Source organism: Caloenas nicobarica, chromosome 1 (genome assembly GCF_036013445.1).
Source record: "Caloenas nicobarica isolate bCalNic1 chromosome 1, bCalNic1.hap1, whole genome shotgun sequence".
NCBI classification, from domain to species: domain Eukaryota; kingdom Metazoa; phylum Chordata; class Aves; order Columbiformes; family Columbidae; genus Caloenas; species Caloenas nicobarica.
In genome coordinates this window covers 99241158-99267995 of record NC_088245.1, presented here as the reverse complement: position 1 = coordinate 99267995, position 26838 = coordinate 99241158, and the positions used below count along the sequence as shown (strand labels likewise).

The 26838-nt window shown below is 40.2% G+C and overlaps 1 protein-coding gene across 1 annotated transcript; it reads right to left on the bottom strand.

Moving 5' to 3' along the window:
- Positions 1-1779: 1779 nt before the first annotated feature.
- XG (Xg glycoprotein (Xg blood group)) lies at positions 1780-26487 on the bottom strand. The gene is made up of 9 exons (XM_065655744.1): positions 26211-26487; positions 14925-14966; positions 14529-14585; positions 11729-11764; positions 9180-9245; positions 8203-8259; positions 7513-7551; positions 7090-7209; positions 1780-3449 (listed from the first exon to the last, which is right to left on the bottom strand). Exons 1-9 carry the CDS (start codon positions 26269-26271, stop codon positions 3433-3435), a joined length of 495 nt encoding a protein of 164 aa, XP_065511816.1. The 5' UTR covers positions 26272-26487; the 3' UTR covers positions 1780-3432.
- Between the last annotated feature and the right edge of the window lie 351 nt (positions 26488-26838).

Here is a 26838-nt window from a genome sequence, read left to right as displayed (position 1 = left end):
CCGGTGCGGAAATGGAGGGGAAGGAAGATAAACTGGGGGAAACTCTACTGTGCAGCCCTTTGAGGCAAAACATCAATGTCTTCGGCGGTGAAAAGTTGCAGAGGGTGGGAAAAAGATCTCAGAACAGGAGTGAGATTGCTCCAGTGTGGCTGACGGTAACCCAGAGACATGGGATTCACTGCGAGTTGAGTCTAACCAGTGACTTCTCTGGAGCCATCATAACCCCTACGGATACTCACAGTGTGCTAACTTGTCACTCAGAGAAATAAACCAGTGTTTTCAGTGAGCTATTCAGAGTGCTAGTTTTCAGAGAGCTTGTGGTATTTAGAGTGCTATATGTATTTTCGTTAATATCTATAAATGCACATATATTTGCACAGTGGTTTTTTGCCAGTAGCACAGAATTGAGGTAACCGTTACATGTAATTCAGCCATACTATGTCTCTGCAAGGTAGTTTTAGGCTGACATGGTTCAGCCGAGGCATTTTTGCATGAAACTCTTCTGTGAACTTCAGTACTACTTAGCAGAGGACAGGATTTAACACAGTGTGCCACCAGTGAAAATGCACAGACCACTGGACTATTTAAACCTTTGCAAGTGGTCAGTGTTGCCACTTCAAGCTGCAACATTTGTTCTCCCATATACGGGGAGTATCCTAAAGATCCAATAGAAAAGAGGATGCCATTGCTCTGGTGGTGGCGAGGTGTTTGAGGAAAGAAGGACATAAATGCATAGGAAATTAAGCTTTATTTATCCCACAGGAACAAAATTCTCAGGAAATGTGTTCATCGTCTGCTTGTATAGACAGGCCAACTAAACAATATGCTTATGAGTAGCAAGATCACTGTTGTAGATAATTTTACTTGGCAGATCTGTTTCAGTTGAGGGACTATAACCAACAGCAGCATTTTCTTGGTAATAAAAGTGATGTCTGTTTTACTTGTGTGCCTGCAATTTTTATGGTATAGAACAGATTTTAAATGTCAGAACCTGTAACACAAGCTAGAGTTCTGATGGGCTAACAGCCAGCTTATATTACTTCCTTCCGCTCCAGGTTTAAACACAAGCTTCCCTACATAAACATTTATTACAATAATTATAAACAATTGTTATTATTGTTATAATCATCACCATCCTAGTTAAGAGGGCAATTAATACTAAAAAGTGTGCATGCACACCAGTATGTTGGTCGCATGTTGATATGATTAGACCAAAAATTTTCAAAGAGTTAAACACTTGGATACGTGGGGGTTACTAATTCAGGTTCATGGGTTTTGCTCAAATTCTCCATAACAAAATCTGCTTTTTGGCTACTAATATTCACACAAATAAGAAATTATTTTGAAAATACTATGAGCAAATATAATGAATTGTAATAATATGTCAAAACGTCAAAAGTAAAAATGTTAATAAAGCGCATAGATCCTTCTCTGGACACTGCTCCTGAGAGGGGGGAGGCGGAATATATTCTTAAGCTGTTTACTTGTTTATGTTTCTTTTTTTTTCTCTAAAGTCTTAATTTGAAGCATTTCTTTTCTTTCACTTCCCTAGTGGGACACAGATAAATTTGTATATGAAAGGTATCAGCTGCATATGTCCCAGAAAGAAACAAACAAAACAAACAAAACTCAGATCATCTTAGATAAAACACGGTATGTGTTTATTGAAAATTTTCAAGAGAAAGAACCAAAATATTTATTTTCATTGCTAAACTAACAATTGAAGTGGTGACCACAAAACACTTTAACATTTTATGAATCAAAACTTTTTGTCTACCAGGCAAAATATATATCAATCTGTTTTAACTATTAACATGGAAATCTAGTTTTTTTAAAGGAATGTCAAGGGTCCTTGAAAAACATATTAAAAATACGTTATCATTCGTAAGTTGAAGGTGATAGCCACGAAAGTGCTCATCCATTTGTGTGTTGTCAAGATGTTTCTGTATTTAAACTCACGTACATTATCATTTTTCACTTTCAGGATCAAAAGAAATATTATAGTAAACTCAGCAACAGATATATAAATGTTTCAAATTTAATTTAGATAGAAGAGTATTTTATTTTACTGAAAGAGCACTTTTTCAGATTATGTCTTTCTCTCAACAATTTAATAAACACAAAATCATGTTTACCTCCATCTACATGGAATTTCAGTATGATAAAGCGTGCTCCACACATATAAGATGAAGATAAAAACACACATTTTCTCTGTGCTTTAAGGAGTTAGCTACAATGGCTGTATTGCAGAATTATGTCAGTAAACTACTAGTTCTGCCAGCTTTCATCTGCATTTCATTCATGTGCTGGTATTTTTATTCAGTTAGGTAAATTAAGGCAGGCTGCAAAAGCACTAGTTTTTGTTGGTAGATTTATCTACATAAGGATGTTTGTTAGCACAGAAAGGTTGATGAGGAACAAGGGAAAAAGGTGAAACAGCCTTGCTATCAAAACTGTATCAACCATACCTTCATGTATGTATGCAGTTTAACAGTTGGCATGACATAGATTTTATAGAATGAAGTGTCACAGACTTGTTCTAAATGATTCTGAAAACTTTGTACCTACTTTACAGGAATTATGAATAATATGGTTCTTAAAAACACAAACAACAAACAAAAAAACCAAAGCCCACCAGATTAATGCCTTTAAAGGCTCCTAGAGCAGGACCTAAATTGTCAAGAAGAGAAACTAAATTTACATCAAGTTCCAGTTCCTGAGAAGAGAGAAATACCATTCCAGCAATAAATAAATAAATAAATAAAATCAGTGTGTGTTCCTCTCATTCTTTTTTTAAAAACAGTGGTTTGTCAATGTACATATGCTTTTCATGCTGTATTTTAAAATTAAGAATGAATTTTCTATTTATAGCTCCTTTCACTCTGCTAGAATTCAGATATAAATAAAAAGTAAAGGCATTAAATTTTTTAATCCTTTGTACAACTTCAAGTTTTCCTTAAACTTCATGGACAATACAGAAACATAGTAAAGAAACCCAACATGTATGAGTGGAAATGACGATTTCCTTATTCCCATTCTATCAGAAGGAATAAATATTTTGGCCAATTTTGAAAACAGGAAAAAAAAATCCAGCGATTCAAATGCTCACAAACCAAAACCTTTCAATTTTTTGGCTTTTATTAAACTTGCTTTCTTTGTTGTTTACAGTAACTTCTGAATCAAAATGTGTATCCAGCCTTTATGAACGCAGGTCGGATAGTTCAATACCATGCCCAGATGTTTTAGGCATATCAAGGTGCAAGAGGGCCATCATGTAAAAGAGAGTAGGATTGCAATGTCTCAACAAAACATTCGTTAGAGGAAGATTTTCTTTTGTCAGAATGATGAAGTAGAATAAATTGTGGGATCTGTGGGCTGAATGTCACCAACCAAAGGAGGCTGTCGTCAGAGGACAATTCTTCTTTCACCGGTTTATACTGTAGCCCCACCTGAAAAATGAAGATTGAACATTCATCATTTCCACCACAGGTGTGCTCTTTGCCAGCACTTCTGGGGCTTATTTGCTCCAGTCCTTTTGTGGTAGCAGGTGGAAACATCATATCCCCAGAGATGTACAGAAAACCCTCCCAATTGCCTCACTCCCCATTTTCAGAGGGCCGCAGCATCACTGACCTGATGCTTTAGTTACACCTTGGCCACAGACACAGAGGAAAACAAGTGACTGTCAGACCCCGATGGCATGAACAGCCTTCATGGCCCTGACCGGCCTCCCTGGGGGCATCTCGGCCTGTCCTCCAGGTGGATCTCCCCTGTGTAACCCTGCCCAAGCCTTCCCCGGTGCTGGGCCAGACGCAGCCACCCCTGAGCCTGCTATGGGGCTTCCGAAGTGCCAGGGGATCCCAGATCTCTCAGAAATGCCTGTGAAGCTTATCCACACACTCCCTGCGTTTTGCTCCTGTCTTACTCATTGTTCACATTATGGAACAAATAACATGAATTAGAGATTTAAATTGACCTCTGTGGCAGTGAAGGGCCAGGGCCAGGCTGTGCCCAAAGTGCAGGGAGCTGAGGGCAGCCACAGGCTGTCTCCTCCTCAGCAGTGGGCATGCACAGCGGGGTGGTGATGGCAAATGGATGGGCCAGTCACTGTCAGATGCAGACAAGGCAACCAGTCCACCCAAGGCCAAGCCAGGAAATCCACCACCTGCCTTGGCCAGGTCTGGTGTGCCAGGGACGTGGTGCAGGACAAGGCAGGAGGCTCACCCAGGCCAGAGATGAAATGGTGGCCCCAGCACAGGTTGCATAGGGATGCCCCAGGCAAGGCTGATCTGGGTCGCATAGACTGTTTTCCATGTACAGGGCCATGACAGTCAGTCACCTCTATGGTAGCAGAGAACTCACGTCCTGCATAAAGTGACATCTCATGCCCTGGTTGTTATGGGCAACTTCAATCACCCTGGCATCTGCTGGGAAGACAAAATAGCTAAGCATGCACACTCCAGGAGGTTCCTACAGATCATTGATGACAGCTTCTTGACACAGGTGGTACAGGAGCCAATGAGGAGAGGTGTGCTGCCGGACCTTGTCCTAACAAACCAAAAAGAATTGGTTGAAGATGTGAGGATTGGGGGCAGCCTTGGCTGCAGCGACCATGAGATGTGAGGATGACAGAACACTGGAACAGGCTACCCAGGGAGGTTGTGGAGTCTCCTTCTCTGGAGACATTCAAAACCCACCTGGACGCATTCCTGTGTAACCTCATCTAGGTGTTCCTGCTCCAGCGGGGGGATTGGACTAGAGGATTTTTTGAGGTCCGTCCCTTCCAATCCCTAACGTTCTGTGATTCTGTGATTCCATGGTGGAGTTCAGGATCCTGCATGGAGGAAGCAGGGCAATAAGTAGGACTAAAACCATAGACTTCAGCAGGGTGAACTTTGGCCTCTTCAAGGTCCTGCTTGGAAGACTCCCATGGGTTACAGCTCTAGAAGGTAGGGGAGTCCAAGACAGCTGGCTAATATTCAAAGATCACTTCCTCCAAACTCAAGACCGATGCATCTCTATGAGCAAGAAATCAAGTAAAGGGTGTAGGAGGCCAGCATGGATGAGAAAGGAGCTCCTGGCAAAACTCAGATGGAAGAAGGATGTTTATGTAATGTTGAAAAAGGGACATGCCACCTGGGGGGAATATAAGGTGGCTGTTAGGGTATGCAGGGGTGTGATGAGGAAGGCCAAGGTCCACTTGGAAGTAAATCTATCCAGGAATGTCAAGGACAACAAGAAGGGCTTCTTCAAGTACATCAGCAGCAAAAGGAAGACTAGGGAAAATTTAGGTCAGCTGCTGAATGAGGTGGGTGCCCTGGTGATGGAAGATACAGACAAGGCAGAGTTACTGAATGCCTTCTTTGCTTCTGTCTTTACTGCTAATACCAGCCCCCAGGTATCTCAGACCCTAGAGACAGGAGAGAAAGTATGGCAAAAGGAAGACTTTCCCTTGGATAGAGTGGATCAGGTTAGATACCATTTAGGCAAACTGGACATGCACAAATCCGTGGGTCCCAATGAGATGCACCAACAAATGCTGAGAGCAGATGCTATTGCTAAGCTGCTTTCCATCATCTTTGAAAGGTCCTGGAGAAGAGGAGAGACGCCTGAGGACTGGAAGAAAGCCAGTGTCACTCTAGTCTTTAGAAAGGGCAAGAAGGACAACCCAGGAAACTACAGAACAGTCAGCCTCACCTCCATCCCTGGAAAGGTGATGGAACAACTCATTCCGGATGTCATGTCCAAGCATGTGGAGGAAAAGAAGGTTATCGGGAGTAGTCATGGATTCACTAAGCGGAAATCATGTTTGACCAACCTGATAGTCTTCTGTGATGGTATGATTGGCTGGGTAGACAAGCAGAGAGTAGTTGATGTTGTCTACCTTGACTTCAGCAAGGTTTCTGACACTGTCTCTCACAACATCCTCATAGGTAAGCTCAGGAATTTTGTGTTGGATGAGTTCACGGTGACACGGATTGAGAACTGTCTGGATGGCAGAGCTCAGAGGGCTGTGATCAATGGTGCAGAGTCTGGTTGGAGGCCTGTAGTTAGTGGGGTTCCCCAGGGGTCAGTACTGGCTCCAGTCTTGTTCAACCTATTAATCAATGACCTGGATGAAGAGACTGAGTGCACTCTCAGCAAGTTTGCTGATGATACCAAACTCGGAGGACTGGGCAGAGAAGAACCTGATGAAATTCAACAAGGGCAAGTGTAGGGTCCTGCACCTGGGGAGGAATAACCCCATGCGCCAGTACAGGTTAGGGCTGGACCTGCTGGAAAGCAGCACTGCATAGAAGGTCCTTCCTGAGGAAAAGTGTGACCAGCAGATCAGGGAAGGTTCTACTCAGGTCTACTCTGCCCTGGTGAAGCCGCATCTGTAGTACTGCGTCCAGTTCTTGGCTCCCCAGCTTAAGAAGGACAAGGAATTACTGGAGGGAGTCCAGCAGAGAGCTACAAAGATGATTAAGGATCTGGAACATCTTTTTTATGAGGAAAGACTGAGAGAGCTGGGTCTGTTCAGCCTGGAAAAGAGAAGGCTGAGAGGGGACCCTATTTATGCTTATAAATATCTCAAGGGTGGATGTCAAGAGGATGGGACCAGAGTCTTTTCAGTGGTGCCCAATGACAGGATAACATGTCAGGCACATGTCTAAACATGAGGGGAAACTTCTTTACTTTGAGGGTGCCAGAGCACTGGAACAGGCTGCCCACAGAGGTTGTGGAGTCTCCTTTTCTGGAGACATTCAAACCCCCTCTGGACTCATTCCTGTGTGATCTGCTCTAGGTGAACCTGCTTTAGCAGGTGGGTTGAACTAGATGATCTCCAGAGGTCCCTTCCAAACCCAACTATTCTGTTATTCTGTGATGTACATCCATCTTCTAGGCATGTTATTGCTTCCTATACTTGTCCTTAATGAAGAACATTAATTACCATTATCTCTTACAGACCGGTGAGGTTGCCTAGGACAAGATTTTCAAGTGCCTTCATCCCTGACCTATTTCTGTCCCCACTGAAATTATTTGTAAAATTTCTGTCTGCTCCAGTGCTAAATCAACTTGGAAAGCTGGAAACAAATTGGGTCTTACCCTGTGGTTTGAAACAAAGTTTCTTGTTCTTATAAGCGGTGTAGGCTGCTATCGATCCAACAACTAATATTACAAAAGAAGAAATTATAGGAGATGTAACTCCAGCTATTAATCCTGAATCTGTGGAAAAAGAGAGAGATTTTTTTTCAGAGGTACTGAAACAGTTTGACTTAAGTATATTCTTTACTAAGGTGTGCTTTTGCCAAACTATGAGACTTGTTTGGTGAAACATTGGAAATTCATTAAGTAGATTCAGCAGAAGACTAGAAATTATGTTACATTATAGCCGATGTGAAAATGGTGTCTTAAAGCCTAATTTGGTATATAAGACCAAAGTCTTTTATAAGACTAACATTTTCTTACTATTTTCTTACTATTTTATGATGATCAGAAACAAATTACAGAATAAATTATTTACTATACCTGTGTTTCCCCCATGATTGAAATGCTTCTCCTCTTCTCCTGGAATAGAGGATGAAGTTTCATCAATAAATGTTTTTCATCTTGTTTTGAGAACAACGTCTTTACTCAGCAAAGTGTGATTTCATGCAGAAGGGAAAAGGGGGTGGCTCGGCAGTACTATGAGAGAGGAGCTCCCTTTCCCATCCTGGCTGACAGCTGTGGTGGCCAGAGGAGTAACTGTCCATCCTCCCGACACTTCGTTTTTGGAGAAGAATATCATCTTCCAAAAGAAGAGTAATAGTTAGCAGTCTACATCAAGCTGATTTGACAGGGAGTGGGCGGTCAGTATAGTCTGGCTTTTCTCTACTGCCAGTCAATCAGATGATATATCAATAATTTAAGTCAAGATGATAGGCCCGCTGCATCTACTTTCAGTTCTCAGCAGAAGCCTCTTGGCTTGGGACTGTCCTAGCTGAATTCAAAGGGATTAATCCTGTAAGATTCTGGCACATGCCAGAATGCTACAAAATGTTTAGGAATATGTTTCAAGTTTGAGCTTCAGGCTCAAAGCCATGTTTTGTGGAGAAGGATGACTGATCTAAATAAAAATAGCAGAGTTTTGTTCTATTCAGTGACAAAACAAAACAAAACCAGTCAGCTACAAGTTACAAGTATGAGAGAGAAGCTGCAAGGAGAATTGTCAAACACTACCTGCTATGTGTGGTGGTAAAGGCTTCCCATCAAGGAGATCTGAGTCATCAAAACCTCCTGCAAGATAAAGATTAGGATTTCTGTTGCGAAATTATCTGATCAGGGGTAACTCCTTCAACTCCCTTGTCCAGTCTTTTTGTAATGTGCTGGAGAGGCGTGAGTGACCTCTGAAATCCCAGCATGGACGTGGTGGAGGGCTCTGGCATCTTGCACTGAATGGTCATCTATTCAAATTCACCTGGAAGCTGGAGTAGTAAAACTGTTGGTGTCTGCCTGTTCTGCATCTGTATTGGCACTTGTAGGATGTGCGGGCTTGAGCTGTCAGTAGCACAAATCCTTATGTAGTATGGACATCTCAAATGCCAGCAGTTCCTGGAGCAGGAAGCCAGTGAGTCCCTTCCAGGAAAGACTCCAAAAGGACTCCAGAAGGACCTGTCCACATCTCACCACTACAATCATATCAGAAGTAAATATGGGATACATGGTGGCAGCTGGGATAGATGTGCCACTTCCACTTTATTTAACTGGGTGCCTGGGACCTCACTCAAAAGCAATACAGGCTTACATCCATGTCTCCAGTCCCACATGTTGTATGCCCCAAGGCCACCTTGGATGCACATCTCAGTATGGATTTGAACATATGCTTATCCAGACCCTGTGGCTAGATGTCAAATTTGCACTTTAGCATGGTTCAGTGTATACATACCCAAAATTAAAGTGCAAACAAGATGAGTGTTAGGCTTATGCCATTTAGGAGTCAACGTCCCACTTTTGGGCAGACAGAAAAGCTTTACGGTACCAACATTAAAACTCAGAAACTATTTCCAAACACTGGGTCAGGAATGGTGATTACAAAAGGGAGATAGAGGGAAGGAATGATAAAAACTATTAATAAAGAAATAAGAGAATAATGTATTCAAAATATCTGCTCTGAATACCTCATAGCATTAGATTTTCTTAGGAGAAAATATTCTTACCAGAATTAATATGGCTTCCTGGTCGTGGTGGAAGAGGTGGGTATAAAGGTTTTCTTGGGATGTCACCTGTTGATAATTAATATTGTTAGATGGTTGGACAGGCAAAACTGAGAGTTGTAAACAAAAAATATGATAACCTGAGATTTTATATGTATTTCTAATCTGTCCCCTGGTGAATTAAGAAAAGGACCTTGTCACTAGCTAAAAAGTCTCAAGCACTATATCAACAAGTAGCTTGCTACTAAAACTAATTAGAAAGTGAAAAGGGAATATTTTCAAAATTAAAATGAGAGAAGAATTCACACAAATGTAGAGGAATATATTTCATTTGTTTATGGCAAGTGCTAATATTGTTTAATGCTGACAGCTGGGCAGTCCAGTGTGTTACTGTAGGCGTTAGTGGTGCAGCTACATAGAGCCAACAGAGAAGTTGGTGTTCTGGGCTGGGCAGGAGGTGACAGCTTATCTTTGTGCCATCAGCAGGTATGGCTAAGATCTGGAGATTAGTTTCATCTAACAGATGCTGAATTCATCTAAGGCATGATGAATTTCCTACTTTTGAACAGTACAAAATTAACTCAGACCTCAGCTTTGTTGTTTAGGACTTTGAGCAGGTATTTGGCCTTAATTTTTGCCAAAGTGTTAGGAATAGATGCATTGGACAGAGCAGGAGATCTGGTGACTAATAGCAGTTTCCAAACTGCACATACAGTGCTGGAGTAGCAAGAGCTGACTCAGGTCAAAACCTGTTCTCATAGCCAGACAGTGAATTTAGCTCTGAATAAATCAAAGTTAGGCCACAGAAATAAATACCAACTTCCTTCTCCTTAAATATTTTGTTCGCCATCAATACCTGCCAGATGGTCTTTTGTCATATTTTCTTCTTGCCAAGCTGCTAAATATAATGTTTCTGATTGTGAGTAACATTTAGGGTCTGATTCGGCAAAGCTTTAAGACTCTACCTAAAATCCACTGACTGCAGTAGGCTAAAACCACCTGAAGTTAAGCATATATCTAAATAATTCAATTCTATAATTTGATTCTATTATTCAATAAAAGAGGAGACTAGTTCTGTTCCAGAACTGTGTATAATGAACTAAGACTCACCATGGCACAAAAGCAGAAAACTACTGATACCATTATTAATTTCTAGTATGATGCAGCACTTATTCAGTCTTCTCTAAGCATAAGAAGATATATTCTATGGCATAGCTAGTGAAAAAATAATGTCTTCAGAACTACTGATAATGAGGTATATATCATTAATCCCATTCTAGCCTGTATGAATGTCAATTAAGAACCTGAACTGAAAATGGAGCAAAGAAAGAAAAACCGAGGGAAACATTATTTGCTATCCTCTGAATAAAATGGCAGGTTTTAGTGAAGATACTTAAGCTATTTATTAATAATTTAATCATCATAGTAAGCCCACCCTCTCATAACAGGATGCATTAAAAACTTGCAGGAACAGAACAGTTAGTATGGGCAGGAAGAAGTGACAGTATAAACATGGGAATTATAAACAAAATTAGATTGAGCTTTATGAAGTGTGGGCCAGCATGTCATTCAAATACAGGCATGAAATGCCACAGGGGAACCTTTAAATGTGGAAAACCCTGGAAATGGGAAAGAATAATATAAAAGTTATGATTCTCTAAGACTGGAACGTAGGTAAACCAGACCACTGTGACTGGAGTCATAATTCAGAGGTTCTGTGCAATGGGCTGAGAAGTAATTTTTCTTTTGAGTAGCCTTGATTCAAGTGGAATTTTAGGCTTTGATTCAATACTACTTGCATTTTTTATAATTTCAATGTATAAGAACCTTTCTAGAGTACTTCACATCCTTGATATGCCTCTAAACACACTGAACAAAGTGTAGTGCAAAAATTGCCAAAGTCAAGGATTTCATATATCCACACAGCTCAGCACAGTGTGGTGAGTACTTCCTGGGTCAGTTCTGGAATTTCTATAAATACCTGGAAGTTATAGCAGGTTACAACAGCTTGACAGCTCCAAGTTTAAGCTATCTCTTGTCCATCAGTGCTCATCTCTGAAACACTCCTTCCTGCATTTTTGATTTGGGATCAGCGGAGCTACAACAAGCTCACACCTCTCTCTATCCACTATTACCTCTCATTCCTAATCTTACACATTTTTGGTAGCTGAAGAAAATATTGCCATCACCTGTTGTCTTCAACCTTCTGCCAGAGGCCACCACCCCAACCCACCAGGGCTGAATGGGCAGTACATCCTCTCCTCAGCCATGGATGTGGTAGGCTGGCATGGTAACATAAACCATAGCTAACCGAGCTCTTGCAGGTAGACCAGCCTGCAAGCTCCCACCACTGGCAACCAGACACAGCCCATCCTGCTGTCCCTACTCTACATGGTGGCCTCTGGCAAAGCAGCTGTGTGGACATGAGTTGTTATGACTCTCGTGACTGCAGTTCCTCTTATAGTCTTGAAATCTCTTTTCACAAATTAAGCAGACTTTGGGAAAAGACTATGAAAACACACAACCATTATATTTGAGAAGAGAGTACTCACCCCCACCAAGAGCATCTCCTAAATGCAGATCATTGTCTAAAAATGAAAAGGAGGAAGATTAAGAGCTACACACAATTCTTCTGGGCAATGAGATGTTAGTTTTAATAGAAAAATGTGCAACTGCATGTTTGACAAGCAACTTTTTCAGGTCAGTCCCACAAATTCAAATAAGGTATTACACTTTTCTTGAAAACTGTTATAGAATTTAATATTTGCCCACACAGTAATCGACAAATGATACAGCATTTTCTACTGAAAATATGGAAGATTTATTCCTGCTTTTAAAAAGCCCAGAATAAATCTCATAATGGAATCAAGATCAATACCCTTTTAATATATTTGCAAGTACATAAACAAAATTAGCTATGTTAAGATATTAAAATGTACCTATTTTAAAAATACATGTCTATGGTTAAAACTAGTATATGCATGTTTGGCTTGTGTAATTCGTTGAACTGCAAAAACTGAATACCCATTTCAAGAACAAATACTGGGAAATAATAAACCTACTTAGGGAGAGAGAATTGAGTCAACTAATTTATGTAAGGGTCATGGTGACATAAAAATTTTTGCTTCAAGTGATCATATGTGCCTGTCTGGGGTTGGGTGATTCTTTCCGTGGCTGAGCTACAAAGGTTTTTAAATATACTTAAATGTCTACATGCGCATGTTATGCAGTGAATCAACAGGCTATTGCCATTCCACGAGGACTGTGTCTTGCTGTGCCTGGGATGGTATTTTCCTTTCAATAAACAATTTGTCAATAAGCTATGGATGCATAAAAAGGAGGAACTCCGCTTCCAATGTGCAGGTGTGGATATGAGTGGTGATAAGTGGGTTATATTTTAGGGTGTTCGTGGAGTGACGGTGAGCTCTGAAACATCACTGAGTAGCAGGCAGAAATCCATTAGCTGGTTGTCATAACTCCAAGGATCTCTTTCTTGCTCCTTATAAATACAGAGTGCTGGAACAAATCAGAAGGGACAGCAAAATCTACCTAAATTTTGATACTGACGCTTATTGTCAGAGAAAATTATATAGATGCTCTTTTTTTTTTTCATTATAATTGTGTCAGAATCCCTGAAACCCAGGAAAATCCATCCAAATACATCACTGTGCAGAAGTCTGCCTTTATATGTTCTTTATATCCAGAGGGAGTGGGAAGCTGGTTTTGCACAGTATCTAGTCTCATTTGTGTAACAACTCAGAAATGTTTTGATGTCGCCAGGAAATCTGGCAGGAAAATAATCAAATTCATGACTCAGTTTGTTCTTGTCAAGCCAGGTGTTGATACTGTCTGTCTGTCCAGCAGTGTTGCATTTCAAAAATACCTTTATGTGTCAAATACTAGCACTGTAAGAAGCAATAAATTGCAGATTGGATCAAATTTATTAATGATATGAAGAATTCAGTTAAAACACAGGGTTCCCCTCTGGAGGGTTCGTGCAGATATTTGTTGCAGAAATGCTCAAGTTGATCCGAATGAAATAAAAATGGAAATGTGTGTATCTGTAGGGATCAGAAGAAACAGCAGAGCAGAGAGTTAAAAGAACTGTTCCCAGCAGTAAAATCGAGGAATGTGCTGTTTCTGTCAAAACCAGCAGGTCTGCACTTTGATAAGATGACAGCACTGATGACTTGTCATCAGAGGAAAAGCAGGACACTCTAAAGCAAAGAGCTGCAGCAGATCACCTGGTCCATTACTTTTCTTGTTCGCTCACCCAGAAAATAGACTGTAACCATAGCCTCTGTACCTCAGAGAAGCAAAACCAGGCAGTGGGCAACAACCTGACCTATGGCTCAGAGATGCTGAAGTAAGCAAGACTTTCAGGCAAAGGACCTCTCTATAATAGCTGATGACTCCTAAAGACAGATCTGTACATAAACTAGCCAGTCATTTCTGAACAAGAACCACAGACACACGATAAGGACTCAGTAGCTGATGTACCTTGTCCTGTTTTGCACATGATGCTCACCAGACCACCTGAGCTCACCACATCTCAGTGGTCATGAGTACATGGATTTGAGTGTATGGGTGATTTAAATCAATGGCAGGATAAACATGAGTGGGTAAAACCAACTTATTTAGAGATTTTGTAAATAAACATCACCTTCTCCTTCTACTAAGTTTTGTGTTGAACTTTGTTACACTAGATGGGGGTTGCCTACAGGAGAGGTTCATCTCAGGCAGAGGTTTCTATGTGGGAAGTGATGCCCAGAGGACATGGCCTGTACAATAATTGGATCCAGCTCAACCAAAATCATAATCTCAGCCAGCCTCATTTCTCAATGATACGGGCTGAATGGGGCAAAGAGGAAACCCTGAGGTTAAGATGACACAGCAGGCAGATCTTAGGACATACTTTTGTAACATCTTTCTGCACATTTCCAAATCCAGTAATCAATTTTGAACACTGTCTTTACAAATAGTTTTAACTGCTTTTAAACCCTCTGCAATTGTCTTCAGTACTGAAAGAGATTCCAAAATGATCTGGAAAATATGGAGTTCTTCATTCTCAAGAATTAGTGAAGTTGATTCAGGTAGGGCAGATAATCATCTGATGGTCGTATTCCTAACAGATGTCATCAGTGGCCATTCATGCTCTTAAGCCTTACTGGAAGCAGTAAAGACGTATAATTGGTAACTCTTAAAAAAATACTTACTTTACATACAGAAGACAGCTAGTATTCATCCAAATGATCTCAGCTATGGTATATCAGCAAATATTATAAAGAACCTCATGGGAGACAATTTCTACATATCTGAAACCAGTTATGACCTGTTGTCTTCGTTACTTACTCAGCACAGGCCTTGTTGGTCTTCTGATCACTGTAGGCCTCCTGGTAATTATGTCGTCTGTGGGTCACAATGACATACCAATAAATAATAACAGGTTAAACTTTTTCAATTTAACAAATGAAGGTATCTGCAAATCTAGACAGCTGCAGTCAAGAAAACTTTATGTATCATGACAGAAGCTAAAAACAAAGTGATATGTTTTCAAAGCTATTATTTTTTGTTTTTAAAGAAAATTTTATTTTTATGACAGAAATATTGAAATCTAGCATTTCTCAGTTCTGTATAGCTTCAGCCGAAGTACTAAACACTTCCTGTTCCAGTCCTCAAGGAAAAGGACTTAAGATTTATTATTGGCTCTAAATGCCATAGTAAAATAAGGACAACAGATTTACGTACCTGGGTGATCAAGAGCATCAGCTAAATCAAAATCACGTTGACCTAGAAAGAAGGTGGCAGAAGGAAAGAGACGAAGTCAGTGGGTAGGTTTCCACGACCTCCAGGTCTGAGGGCTCTGGACAAAGCCAAAATACCAGTCAGAGGCAAAAGGAAAATCCATTCAAACAGGAGCAGGCACCCGGCAAGCTGTCACCTGCTGTCCCTGCACCATGCAGTCCTGAATGACCATGCAAGATGGGCTCAGTTAATTCAGAGAAGCTACTCATTCAGGAGATGCAAAGAGAAGCCTCTCACGTTATCCATTTTCAGCCGCGGTGCAAACACACCTTTGAAGAACACAGGTTGCCTGTTGTATGACACAAGGTCTATTGCCAGAAGGTGGCTGAAAGTAGTATTCAGCATGGTACTTGCAAACCAGAATCATTAGGTGAAAACTTTTAATATCTTCATTATTATTTTACTAGCCCAGCTGCAGAGAGCAACTTTACTGGCAAGCCCATCTTGTGATCACCTGTAACATGAATCAACTTTTTGTTTTTTAATTCTTCCTGTAACACATGCTAGCAGTAAAAGATTCTAATTTAGTTTCCGCTGTACCTTAAAAAATCTGAAAGGGGATAAAAGAACCCTTCCTGTTCTGTGTTAGGTGGCAATGATGTCATTAAATGTCACAGCAGGGCAATTAGCATCCTGACCTTTGAAGTCAGCAGACAATAGAACTGGAAAATATTTAAAATGTATAAACTGAAGCATACAACTTTGAACTGAACAGTTATTCACGTGGGTTTTACTTTCCACTCTCTACAATCTGCCACTTTCCTTTTAATACATAGTCTTCATGAAACACCTTTTTGCAGAGTATGTATCCATTAGTTTTCATCCAGACTGAAACTTAACTGTCCTTGTGTTTGCACACCAAATACAAGATCAGCCTGCACAAACCACAAAAAGTCACTACGTGTCATGGCAGAAATGTTTTACTGTGCCCTATCAAGTGAGCCTCTTGATCTGCTTCTATTTATTATTCTGTCTAAAACGCTTAATGCCTAACTGTTCAGTGAAGTGTTATTTTTTGGTAAGTCTTGAACACTTCACAGCAAGAAAAGCATTGTTGTTCAAGCAGGGAAACTGAAGAACAAAGAGAGGTTGTCAAAGGTTCTTCAGTGTGACCGTGTTCTGAGTTCATCTCAGGCCTTTCTTCTCAACAGGTCCTGCCCATCTTTGTGGCATTCTACATATTAATTACTGTTCCTGAATAATAGTTCTCACCTGTGTCAAAGAGCTCCTGCAAAGATTAATTATCAGTGGTAAAACACTGTGTGATCCTCAGATAAAAATCAGCACAGGAACATAAAGTAGAAATGTTTTGATTCCCATGAGGATTTTCACATAAGTCTGTGAACCTAATTATAGCTGGTGTCTGACGGAAAAGATAAAACACAGCTGGAATGAAAAATAGTGAACGGTTTCTAAAGTAAAACTGTCCGTATAAAAATTTTTATTACAAACCTGTGTTTGGAAAGAAAAAACAGATGACAACATAAAGCTTTCCCACTCACGTTATTAGTGTAGCATTTTATCTCTTATTTGAACTGATCTTGGAGTATCACCTTGTCCAAACACCTTTCTTTCACCCGCCCTGGCCACTCAGCCAACCTAGGTAAGTCCAGAAACCTTTGGACTGAGTCCTTGGATACATAACATTCCAAAACCTGACAGGTGGTGTTGGTTGGTTGGTTGGTTGGTTGGTTGGTTAGTTGGTTGGTTGGTTGGTTGGTTGGTTGGTTTTTAAAGAATCCATTAAAATACATGAAATTGACAAGTGAATTCCTCAGAAGATATTCCCTGCCAGAGACCTGAGGACATCACCAGCCCTTACTGGCCATCCTGCTGGCCAGCCATGGGACCATCTGATCCCCATGCAGACCCCTACAGGATGACATGCTGGCCTTGCTTCAACTTATATGGTCAAATTGTATTTTTCTGAAGCATTTTTTCAGTGACAACAATACAAGCAACTTAAGTTTGACTGTCCTTTGATTTTGTCCTCTGGATAAATCTTAATTCTTGATGGGCATCCTGGATGCTGAAGGAGACCGTCTGACCTAGGTCCTGCTGCTGCAGGATTCTGCCAGCAGGTTTCAAACCAGTTCTCATCAGAGTGAGTCATCAGAAATAGTTCTGTAATGCCAAAGAGCTGTTGGCCCCATCAGCTCCTTTGTTACAGGTCCTGACATACAGAAACTAACAATATGGAAAGCAGCTACCAAGGTCCTAATGCTGTAAAGAGAATGTGACAAAATCGTCTTGTGAGGGAAGACTCTGGAAAACTTCCAGCTACAATATTTCTTTGAAGTGAGGGAAAATTAAAAACAAAAATAAATAATAAAAAGAGGAATCTAATCAAAAGAGATTATGGAATTCAAACGAGATGAATCGGAGGCTTCCAATTCCATGAGAAACAAAGCAAAACAGCAGACTGAAACCGTTACTAACATCTGTCTTTGTCCGGGAAAATACCGACATTTCTCTCTCCCGTTGTATGTCTGCTCTGTTATTGAAAAAGTGGGAAAAAGCAAGAGGTATTGTTTTGAAACAAGGGAGAAATAGAAGACAACTACAGAAATTTTAAAGAGAGATAAAAGAAGCCCAAAAAAATCCCCTGCAGAAATTATTCAGGTTGATTTTTTAAAAAATTATTTCTGATGATAAACCAAGTAATGAAATGAGCAGACACCAACACAGAATGAATGATTGGGAATAAGACAGAAATCTATACTGAAATCTCTTTGGCTGTGTAAATGTAAACCTTGACAGATGGGCAGATTGTATGTGGATGTCCAGCATGGTAAATTATATTCCAATAGAATGAAAGACTGTTTGGACTTCCATCCCAACTTCCTCTGCTAACAACATGAAATGACTGCAAGGAGTAAGATTTTGTGGACCAGAATTTTAAATGCTCATTACTACTTCTAGACTGCACTTAGACATTTTAAGAATCTAATTTGGAAGGGTAACAGATGGTAAAATATCTGAACAACCCAGATTTCATGTGCAAAATGGTGGGTCTGAAAACAAAAACATATTAGAGACTTGGAGAATATTTAGCTCAATAGGAACTGCAGTTACTTCAGGGAACTCTGAAGATAAATTAGAATGGAAATAAATTAGTCAAGCTTCTTTACAGAATGAACAGACTGAAAAAAATTAATTTTCCACATACAAAAATGGCCTTATTTTTGAACCAGCTTCCATTATAGAAACAGCTGGAAGTATACTGATGAAAATGAGCATGAAAGAAATTTTAGTGGGGAGAAAACAGCTCTGTTCCTTCAGGATTTTTTATTTGGTTTGGGTTTTGGGGGGCGGGGGGGTGGTTTTGGTGGTGGTTTTTTGTTGGTGTGTTGGTTTTTTTTTTAACCTGGATGAAGTTATGAAGAGATTTAGCTATTCAGGAGATATTATCTCAGAGATATTTCTGTTATTACTGCTTTGGGCTAATATACTATTTCTTGGCATCACTTCTAGCCTTTCTTCTAGGAGTATCCTGGTGTTTACATAGAAATAAGATGATTGTAATAGTGATTTTTGTTGGGTGGTCCACAATGACTCATAACAGATAATTTAAGAAAGTGCTTATAAGCTCCTGCCTGACACCACAGAGCAGTCCTTATCCGCAAATGAGAAAATGCTCAGCTAAGAAAGCCAGCCTTCCAGATGGATATACAGTTTGTATCATGAAAGGATCTGTTTTAATTATGTTTATACTAGCTGCTCAAACACAATGAACTACACCAACAGCAGGACTTTTGCTGGCACTGCCAGCCTTATTTGGGAGGTAATTCCCTCATCCCCACCCAACACATGAAGCTGTGGCAGTAAAAATCTGAAGCATAGACCTGGCCTCAAGAGCTAAGAGTAGACTTCTCTGTAGCAGCCAAACAGGGGAGAATAGAGTCCATAAAGCCAAGCATCAAAACATAGTAGCTTAAATTTCAAAGTTACTAGATTTGTTTTTACAGGCATGATTCTTTTGTGTAGGACATTTGCTTTCACTAATACCCATACTTTCTATGAGCATTTTAAATATAATATGTGGAAGGCTGGTGATATAAAATCCTTGTTAGCCCACTTGCTCAACTGTAGAGACTGTTATAGTTGCTGTTGGCTACAGAGATTCTGGGCCATCTTTTAGTAAGCTCCCTTGAATATAAGACACCTCCTGCTGAAGCATGACAGAGCTGAGGTCATCTTACCCCACTAAGGCAGTCCCCTGCAAAGTGGTGTCCTCATGCACATATGAATTTAATGTTTGCAAACTTTTGTTCATATTAGTTTTCTGAAAATGTGACCAAAATATACAGTCCCTAAAACAGAGAAAGCAATGCGTCTTTTGCCTATGGTTGGATTTGTGACCTAAATGTTAAATGGATTCATCACTCTTTAGCTGATTGATCACAAAGGTCTGAGGTCCCACAGGTTTTGAGGAGTGTTTATGAGGAAGAAGGCTGGATTCTGCAGGTCAGTGTTGCCTATGCATCATTAGTGACTGTAGTTAGAAGTTTTCTGACAAAAGGCTACCATGGCATCAATCTGCAGTTTTTAACCTCCATAAGTAGGCTCAGTCCTGCACTGGATCCATATGAACACAGCTTGTGGTCATTAAAATGATGCACATTTAAATAAGACAGCATGAATATTGCTAAATGAGAGCAGCTGATGCAGCATATGAAATTAAATTCTCAGGTATTTAATATGTGTAGTCTAGTATTAAAGATGAAGATGAGATCCATAAGAAAATGCATTTATACGTGTATATACATGTGTGGACATACATCTTAAATGTATACATGCATATGTGTGTTAGATAAATCCTTTTGCCATTAATATGATTAAATTAATGGGCTTTGAGTGCCTTGCTAGCAGTCATATGATTGGGATGAGATTAGCCGTGTTACAAATAAATTAGAAGCAGCTAACTTAGAAATGTCGGCTAGATAGAAAGGGAAAATAAGTTGATTTTACATTATTTAAAAGTAAGAACAAAAATTATTTCTTCAGTGTAATTAAATAAGAATTGTTTTATGAATACAATGAGATTAAAACATTATGAAGCTGGCAGAGACTGAGGAAGAAGTGGATGACTCACAAACAAAAAAAAATTTCTAAAAAGGAACAATATGTTACTGAAGTTGCTCATGGGACCCATTTTATATTCTTTTTAACTGAAATGGTAAGTTATTCTTTGTACAGATCATTTCTGATTATTATACAATCATGAGACATATTTTCCACGTAACAAGAAAACATGATGTATTCTCTCAGGTATGGGATTCAAAACATACCCATTTACTGGTCCAACTTTATTTAGGAAACAATTATGTTTGTTTAAAGGAGATTACTCATATAAGAAATGTTGTGGGAGAACATGAAGGTTTACACTCCAGAGTAGACACTTTGGACAAAGTCTCGATGAGCAGGTACAATTTCTTCTGTGTAATACCCTCATGATCCATATTTCCTGACGAGGTTACTGTAGCTTCTTTTTCCATCATGGCCCTTGCATTCTATAAACAATTGCCATTGCAACTCCTTGATGTTGGGGTGGAAAATGAGCATACTTTAAAATCTGTAATTAAGATCTAAGTTCCATTCTATAGATGGCAGCATATGGACCTGATTATTGGCTTCATGTTTATTTCTAGGCTGCTTCTGTTTATAGTTAGAATTCAAGGGAAATTAAAAGGTCTCTCTCACTTGTTCACACAAGAACGCATTTAAATAATTACCAGCAAATAAGATGCACTAATAAAGCAAGAGTGACAATAGTGCTCTAGGTCTGTGCAGTATGGTCTCATAAAACATGAAAGAAAATCTTCTAGTTTGATGGTGTTTGCTTTGCTGGGGACAAACAACAGCTGTTCAAAGGTAGCTGCTGATCTTTATGACGTGATATGTCCTACTTACACAAAGTAAAATATACAGAATTTTCTATATTTTCCTTCAGAGTGAGTACGGAAGAAGCTGGTGTGCGCTGTAAAACTGCAAGCAGAACAATGGTGTTGGAATGTCTGATGAAGCAGCACTATTTGTCTGCACCTCTTACTGAAACTCAGGTTTTCAGCTTTGTGTCACCAGGAAGCAGATCTTAGACCACAGCGTGGGCTGTTCAGCCAAAGCTTCTCTCTGTCCTGTCCCTGTGTGGTTTGTGAAGCTGTCAGCCTTTTTCAGCCATTTGGTTTGAGGGCGTCAGGCTTAATGATGGTCACGTTACATAAGAACTATACACATAGATAGGCTCAAATAAGTGACCTATATGAGTGTTCCTACTGAAACCGTGTAGTGTGGCACAAGCAACAGCTGTGGTGGATTCTCTGGGCGACCATTCACTGCCCAAGTACCAGCTGTCTGATCCACGCTTTCCCCAGCTGGGAGTTCAGAGAGAATGGGAGCTGGAGACAATGTGGGAGGTCAGGAAGGTACCAGGGTTTTTCTGTTGCTTGCAGTGTGTCTTTTAATGTTCCTCCTCCCACCTTTATCCCAAACATGGTGGTAAAATACACGCAAAATACCTTTAGCTCTTCAATATGGGTAGCACAGATCTCAGTAGTGCTGTTCTGTAACCAATATTGAGTTGAATTTATTTCAGAAATTCTAGTGTATAACTTATCCTGTGCCCCCTGAATTAGAACCATAGAGTCGCAGAATAGTTTGGGTTGGAAGGGACCTTCAAAGGTCATCTAGTCCAACTCCCATGAGAAGGAACATCTTCAACTAGATCAGGTTGCTCAGAGCCCCGTCCAGCCTGGCCTGGAATGTCTCCAGGGATGGGGCATCTACCACCTCTCTGGGCAGCCTGGGCCAGTGTTTCACCACCCTCATAGTAAAAAAATGTCTTTGTCATGTCTAGCGTGAACCACAAGGTTTCCTTTGTTGTCTTGGTCAATTCACAGCAACCCATCAACATAATTATTTAAATTGCTTCCAAGGGAGTTAGTAATACTGCTGAGTCAAAATCGATGATCAGAGGGTTTCCTACACATTCTTTGCTTGCATGTATAAGATGCAAGAGAGCAAAGAAGCAAGGCCTGTGTTTTCTCTGTTTCATCCCATTAAGAATGTGTTTTCTGGAAGAGAATAATGCTGAAAAGAGTTGCTAAATGAGAAAAGCAATTAGGTTCCCTTTGCAGAGCTGAAGAAGCCTCTGCAGATGCTGCCAGAGCACACAGAGAAGCCTCTCTGAACGACCCTGGGCAAAGGGCGATGGAGCATCAGTTGGTATGTGAACTTCAAAAGCAGGAGACTCAGAAGAGGATCTGGCAGCTTAGCCTTTGGAAGGAACAGAAATCAAGAGTCTTAGCATGTAAAATGCTCTGCAAATCTGGGTTGGATTTCTGAACAAAGAGACAGCCTTCTTCTTGTTACCGCTATGCTCAGGCAACAAAATGGTCTGCAAGATCTTTGTGAATAGAAATATCTGGCTCATATCTCAATTTCTGTTCTTTGCAGATGTTAACCTGCAAGGCAGAGCTGCAGTTTTGATGCAAGACATCTGTGATCCGGGAGGCTTTGTTGCTGTTAACTCAGGACAGTTCCTGGTATGGAGTATATGCCCCTGGTTCCTGCAATACTGATCTTATAAGATGAGGAACATTAGGATGGACTGACTTTAATTTGTCTGCTAATCTTACTGCCTACTCTGGAGTTTGTTTTCATTTAATCTGGAGCATTGTTGCCTTTTGAAAATATATTGTTGTGATTTAGCTTTTAAAATAAATTCCTCAGGAATTAAAAAATGCATTGATGACAGGAAAAGCTTATACAGTGGAAGTGTGGCTGTTATATTTTTATAACCCATTCAAGCTCTTGCTTTCAATTGGGATGGCTTATTTGCTTTCATGAGTTATTGTATGACAGAACAGATTTTAGATGGTATTTCCCCATAACATTCATAGGTGTCAGCCCTTCTGTCAAAAATAGGGAAGACTCTGATATTAAAAAAGATCAAAGCAATCTGAATTTCACTTCTCCTAACTATGAGGCAAAATGCCACAGAAAGACATATTTTTATTTATTTATGATCTTACAATAATTATGACATTATTGTTATTGTTATTTTTATTAGTTACCCTTGGTGAGATGGAACGGGACTGACAATCGCTGATGCAAATGAGTGAAAAATACATACTGAAAACAGGCAGTTTGGGCTCTGCTACCGGGTTTACAATGTGGTAGCAATGTTTGAAAAGTGAATCTGAGAAGCTGAGTAACCACACGTTGTTGGCTCTTCCCAAGCTCTGATGTTGCAACACCTCTGCTGTTGTTAGTGTTTCAACCAGTTCAGGTATGTCTATTTATCCAACTGCAATCACACCCTTGTGTGACAGCACTTACACGCCTACAGGTGATAGCAGCTCTGGTATTGGGAGAGAAATAGTTTTGGCATCCAGACTTGAGAGAATTAATTGGCTGATGTATCCCTGCTGATACCGTGAGTGCTTCAGCACATACACAGGGACCTCACACAGCGACAGAGAGGACTGGATCTTGATGGAGCAGTATAAGAACAACAGGACTGTGCTTTTTATCTCTCCCATTCTGTCTTTTAACTCCAGTGAAAACTACATTATTCATAAAACCAAGTCATATAGTGTCTGAAATCCAAACAAGTCTGTAATTTTCTCCCCATAAAGTGCCTACCTAATTAACCGAGAATACAATTAGTTTTGAGTCATCATCTTTGTAAGCCTTAGCTGAACAGTGATACATGGCTTACAGGCTAGTAATAAATGCTATTCCTTTTACCTGCATAACATACAACACTTGATGCAGTAGTTAACGTGTCTTAAACATCATCAACATTTGTACTGCCTTTGTTACTAACTAAACAGGATCTATCAGCTGGTCTTAATGACTGTGGATATGTGGATTATATCTGTATTGGGAACCTGAGGAGCATTTCTAAATAGTAAAGTCTAAGTGAGAGTCTCAGATGATTTCCAGCTCCAACCTGAGAGAATCCTCAGGTTGCAGAGCTTCCCCACTACAGGTACACATACAAGCAAACAGCCCAAATGGGACCTGCGGTATGTTTCAAAAATGAGCTGTACGGTTCAAATGGGACATAGAATACATTTCAAACAGGTGTGTGATCTCAGTTACTGGGGGACTAGGAGCTGAGCAGCATCTTACCATACCTTAAGTAGGCAGTGGAGACACAGCCAAAGCTGAATTACCACAGGTCAGCTGAGCCACAGTAACCGGTGTGGGACATTAACATGAACTTCAGTGGAAGAAGTTTTGATGAAGTTTCTTTCATTTGGGTTGGGCTAAAAACCACTCAGACAATTAGTTATTACAGCTCAGCTTACATGGGAGACCTCATGTAACCCGCCTAAGCTTGGATATAACAAAAGCCAGGAGTGTAGATAAAAGTACACAAGACTGCAGTAAGCAAGTAAGTTTCTGAAGTATATCAGGTCTCACCTTCCTTGGGCAGTGTGGTCCTTGGCTACATCACACTTCTGTTGAGATGTGTCCATCAAGGTAGTCTAACCAACTAACTGAAGATAGCTGGACATAAAGGAAATGCTAGATGTGAAGGGAAGTGATATGATCTGGCCTGGCCTTGGTGGCACAGTAGTTTCTAGAAGATGTTGTGGATGGTTACAGTTTAGATAAGAATTAAGGCTGCATAGAAAAAGGTGAATCATGCCATAGGCATTCCTATCATAAGGACTTAGACCAGCTTTTCACCAGCATGGCCAAGCCTTTCTCATATCACGTCTTGATTAGGACTGAGAAGTGACTCCCATAAATGTCTCCTGGAACATGGTGAATACTTTGATGATAAAATTCAATGGCTGCTGCCATAGGTTTGGAATAATTCATTTTGCTTTTCCAAGTGGATTAAATAGTTTCTGTGGTCACAATACTGTGCCCAGACCCCACAGCAGCTTTCAGCAATGACTTCCCCAAAGCAGGACTTGAACTGGCTCTAAATTAGCACGTGTATAAAGCAAGAAAGGTTAGGCTGACTATCATTGTATCTAAAATAATAGAGCATATGGAAATTGGCTTGCTCATGCTCAGATTGTTTAAACAGAAATATTCAACAAAAGAGATTCCTTCAGAACAAGAAAGTCTGCATGCCAGTGATGAGAGACTGTGTGAATCATCCCTGCTCACAACATACTATGGGGCAGGCAGGGGCAGGCCAGCACATTCCTGCTGTTTCTATGCCATTGTACTTGCTGAAGACCTCCAAACAATTCCTTATTTGTTAAAATGGAACTATGGCACTAATTTCAGGCAAGGTTTTTTCACTGCCCATCATTGCAAGATCTCTTAAGGACTCCCTCTAAATCAGGGGAGGTGGGAGGATGAGCAGCAGTAGCTATTTTGGAACTCATGGTTAATGATTGATTTCTTCCTGCAGTCAAACACCACACTACAAGTTTTTGAAGTAATCCTAATATACAAACAAGAAAAGGTTACAAATACACTACATGGCACATGCCCACAAGGATGATCCTACTTGGTTTGATGTCAAAGAAAGTTTTATGCAACATTTTGCTAGAAGAAAATTATGTTAGAATATAGAAAAACAATGCAATATGAAAGGACTACATTTTCCCAACTGCTTTTGATTTGTCAAAAAATATATACAAAATATATTCAATTCTTTGTTAATCCTGCATGAGAAAAGAATATGTATGCTTGTGTGTGAATTTTATAAATTCAGGAATATGTCGGGTAAGGTTAATTAATTATTCATTTGTAATTATTAAGGCATGAGCACCAATATGACAACATAAGCATCTTTAAACTGAATCAGATTTTTTTGTTATGATATGACTAATCTATTTCAAAGAATCAATAATCAAGAAAAGCTCTAAAAGCATGAAGTTAGTATTTGACTAAGGATCTCTTTGGAAACTTTAAGTTCCCCTGGAAGATGTCATTTTACAGCTTCCATTTAAAAAGTTTATACTCAAGTCCAAGCAACACTAAAGAGAAAATAAGAAATTATAACAAGCAAACTCTGACTAGCATAGCTATTACGAGCGATCATCCAAAAGATAGCTATCTCTTTAGAGGCTGCAGAAGTACTTATCTAAACACTCTTTAATGCTTCTCATGAACAGTAGCAACAAAAATAACACCAGCAAGTATTTCTAAATAAACAACTGTATTTTTTTAGACCTTGGGTTTTAAGTGTTTTGTTTGTTTTCATTTTTAATAATCTCATCCTAGAAATAAGCCAAGACAAAGGTCACTTACCTCTTACATGGACTAGAAGAAAGCCAAGGCACAAAAGAAGGATACTTCTGAATTTTCCCATGGTCTCCTGTGCAGTACCTTGATTGCACTGGTTATTTTTTTCCAAGCGAAGAGAGTAGATGTTGCAACTAGTGCCAAGTTTGAGGGAGACGCTTCCCCCACTACCACCCTCAAGCACTAAGGAAGAGAGAGAAGTCCCTAAAAACCTCTTCTGGAACCAGACAAGTAAAGAAAGCAGATGACCCCTCTACGGCCAAGCCGTGAGCAGCAGCGTAGGTGCCACTGGCCCCTAAGAAATGTATTTATCACCCAGACAGGGAGCCTGGAGAGCTGGGGAACCAGCAGCAGCAGCCAATGAGGAGGGAGCCAGTGCATCTTGAATCCACCCCCTTCCCAGAGGGAAAGCCAACCTGTTTGACATCCTCACCTCCAAAGGAGGGTGTGGTGCTGTGGGAGCTCAGTAACTTCTGAGAGGAGACCGGCCTTCTCTGAAGCATACTTGCAAAAAATGTCTCTGCCCCCAAAGTGCTGCTTCCCTGCTCAGTTTTCGGCTGAGCAGTGACTGTTGATAAGGGCGATCCTGGCAGAGTCCTAATCGCTAACCCAAGCCACTGAGTTAGGGAAGTGG

Excerpts from the sequence above, each read along its gene's own strand:
- XG (XM_065655744.1), bottom strand. The coding sequence starts at position 26,271 with ATGGGAAAATTCAGAAGTATCCTTCTTTTGTGCCTTGGCTTTCTTCTA. Across the intron at positions 14,586-14,924 it reads TGATGCTCTTGATCACCCAG|ACGACATAATTACCAGGAGG; the intron begins GTACGTAAATCT and ends TGTGACCCACAG. Across the intron at positions 7,210-7,512 it reads CAATCATGGGGGAAACACAG|ATTCAGGATTAATAGCTGGA; the intron begins GTATAGTAAATA and ends CTTTTTCCACAG.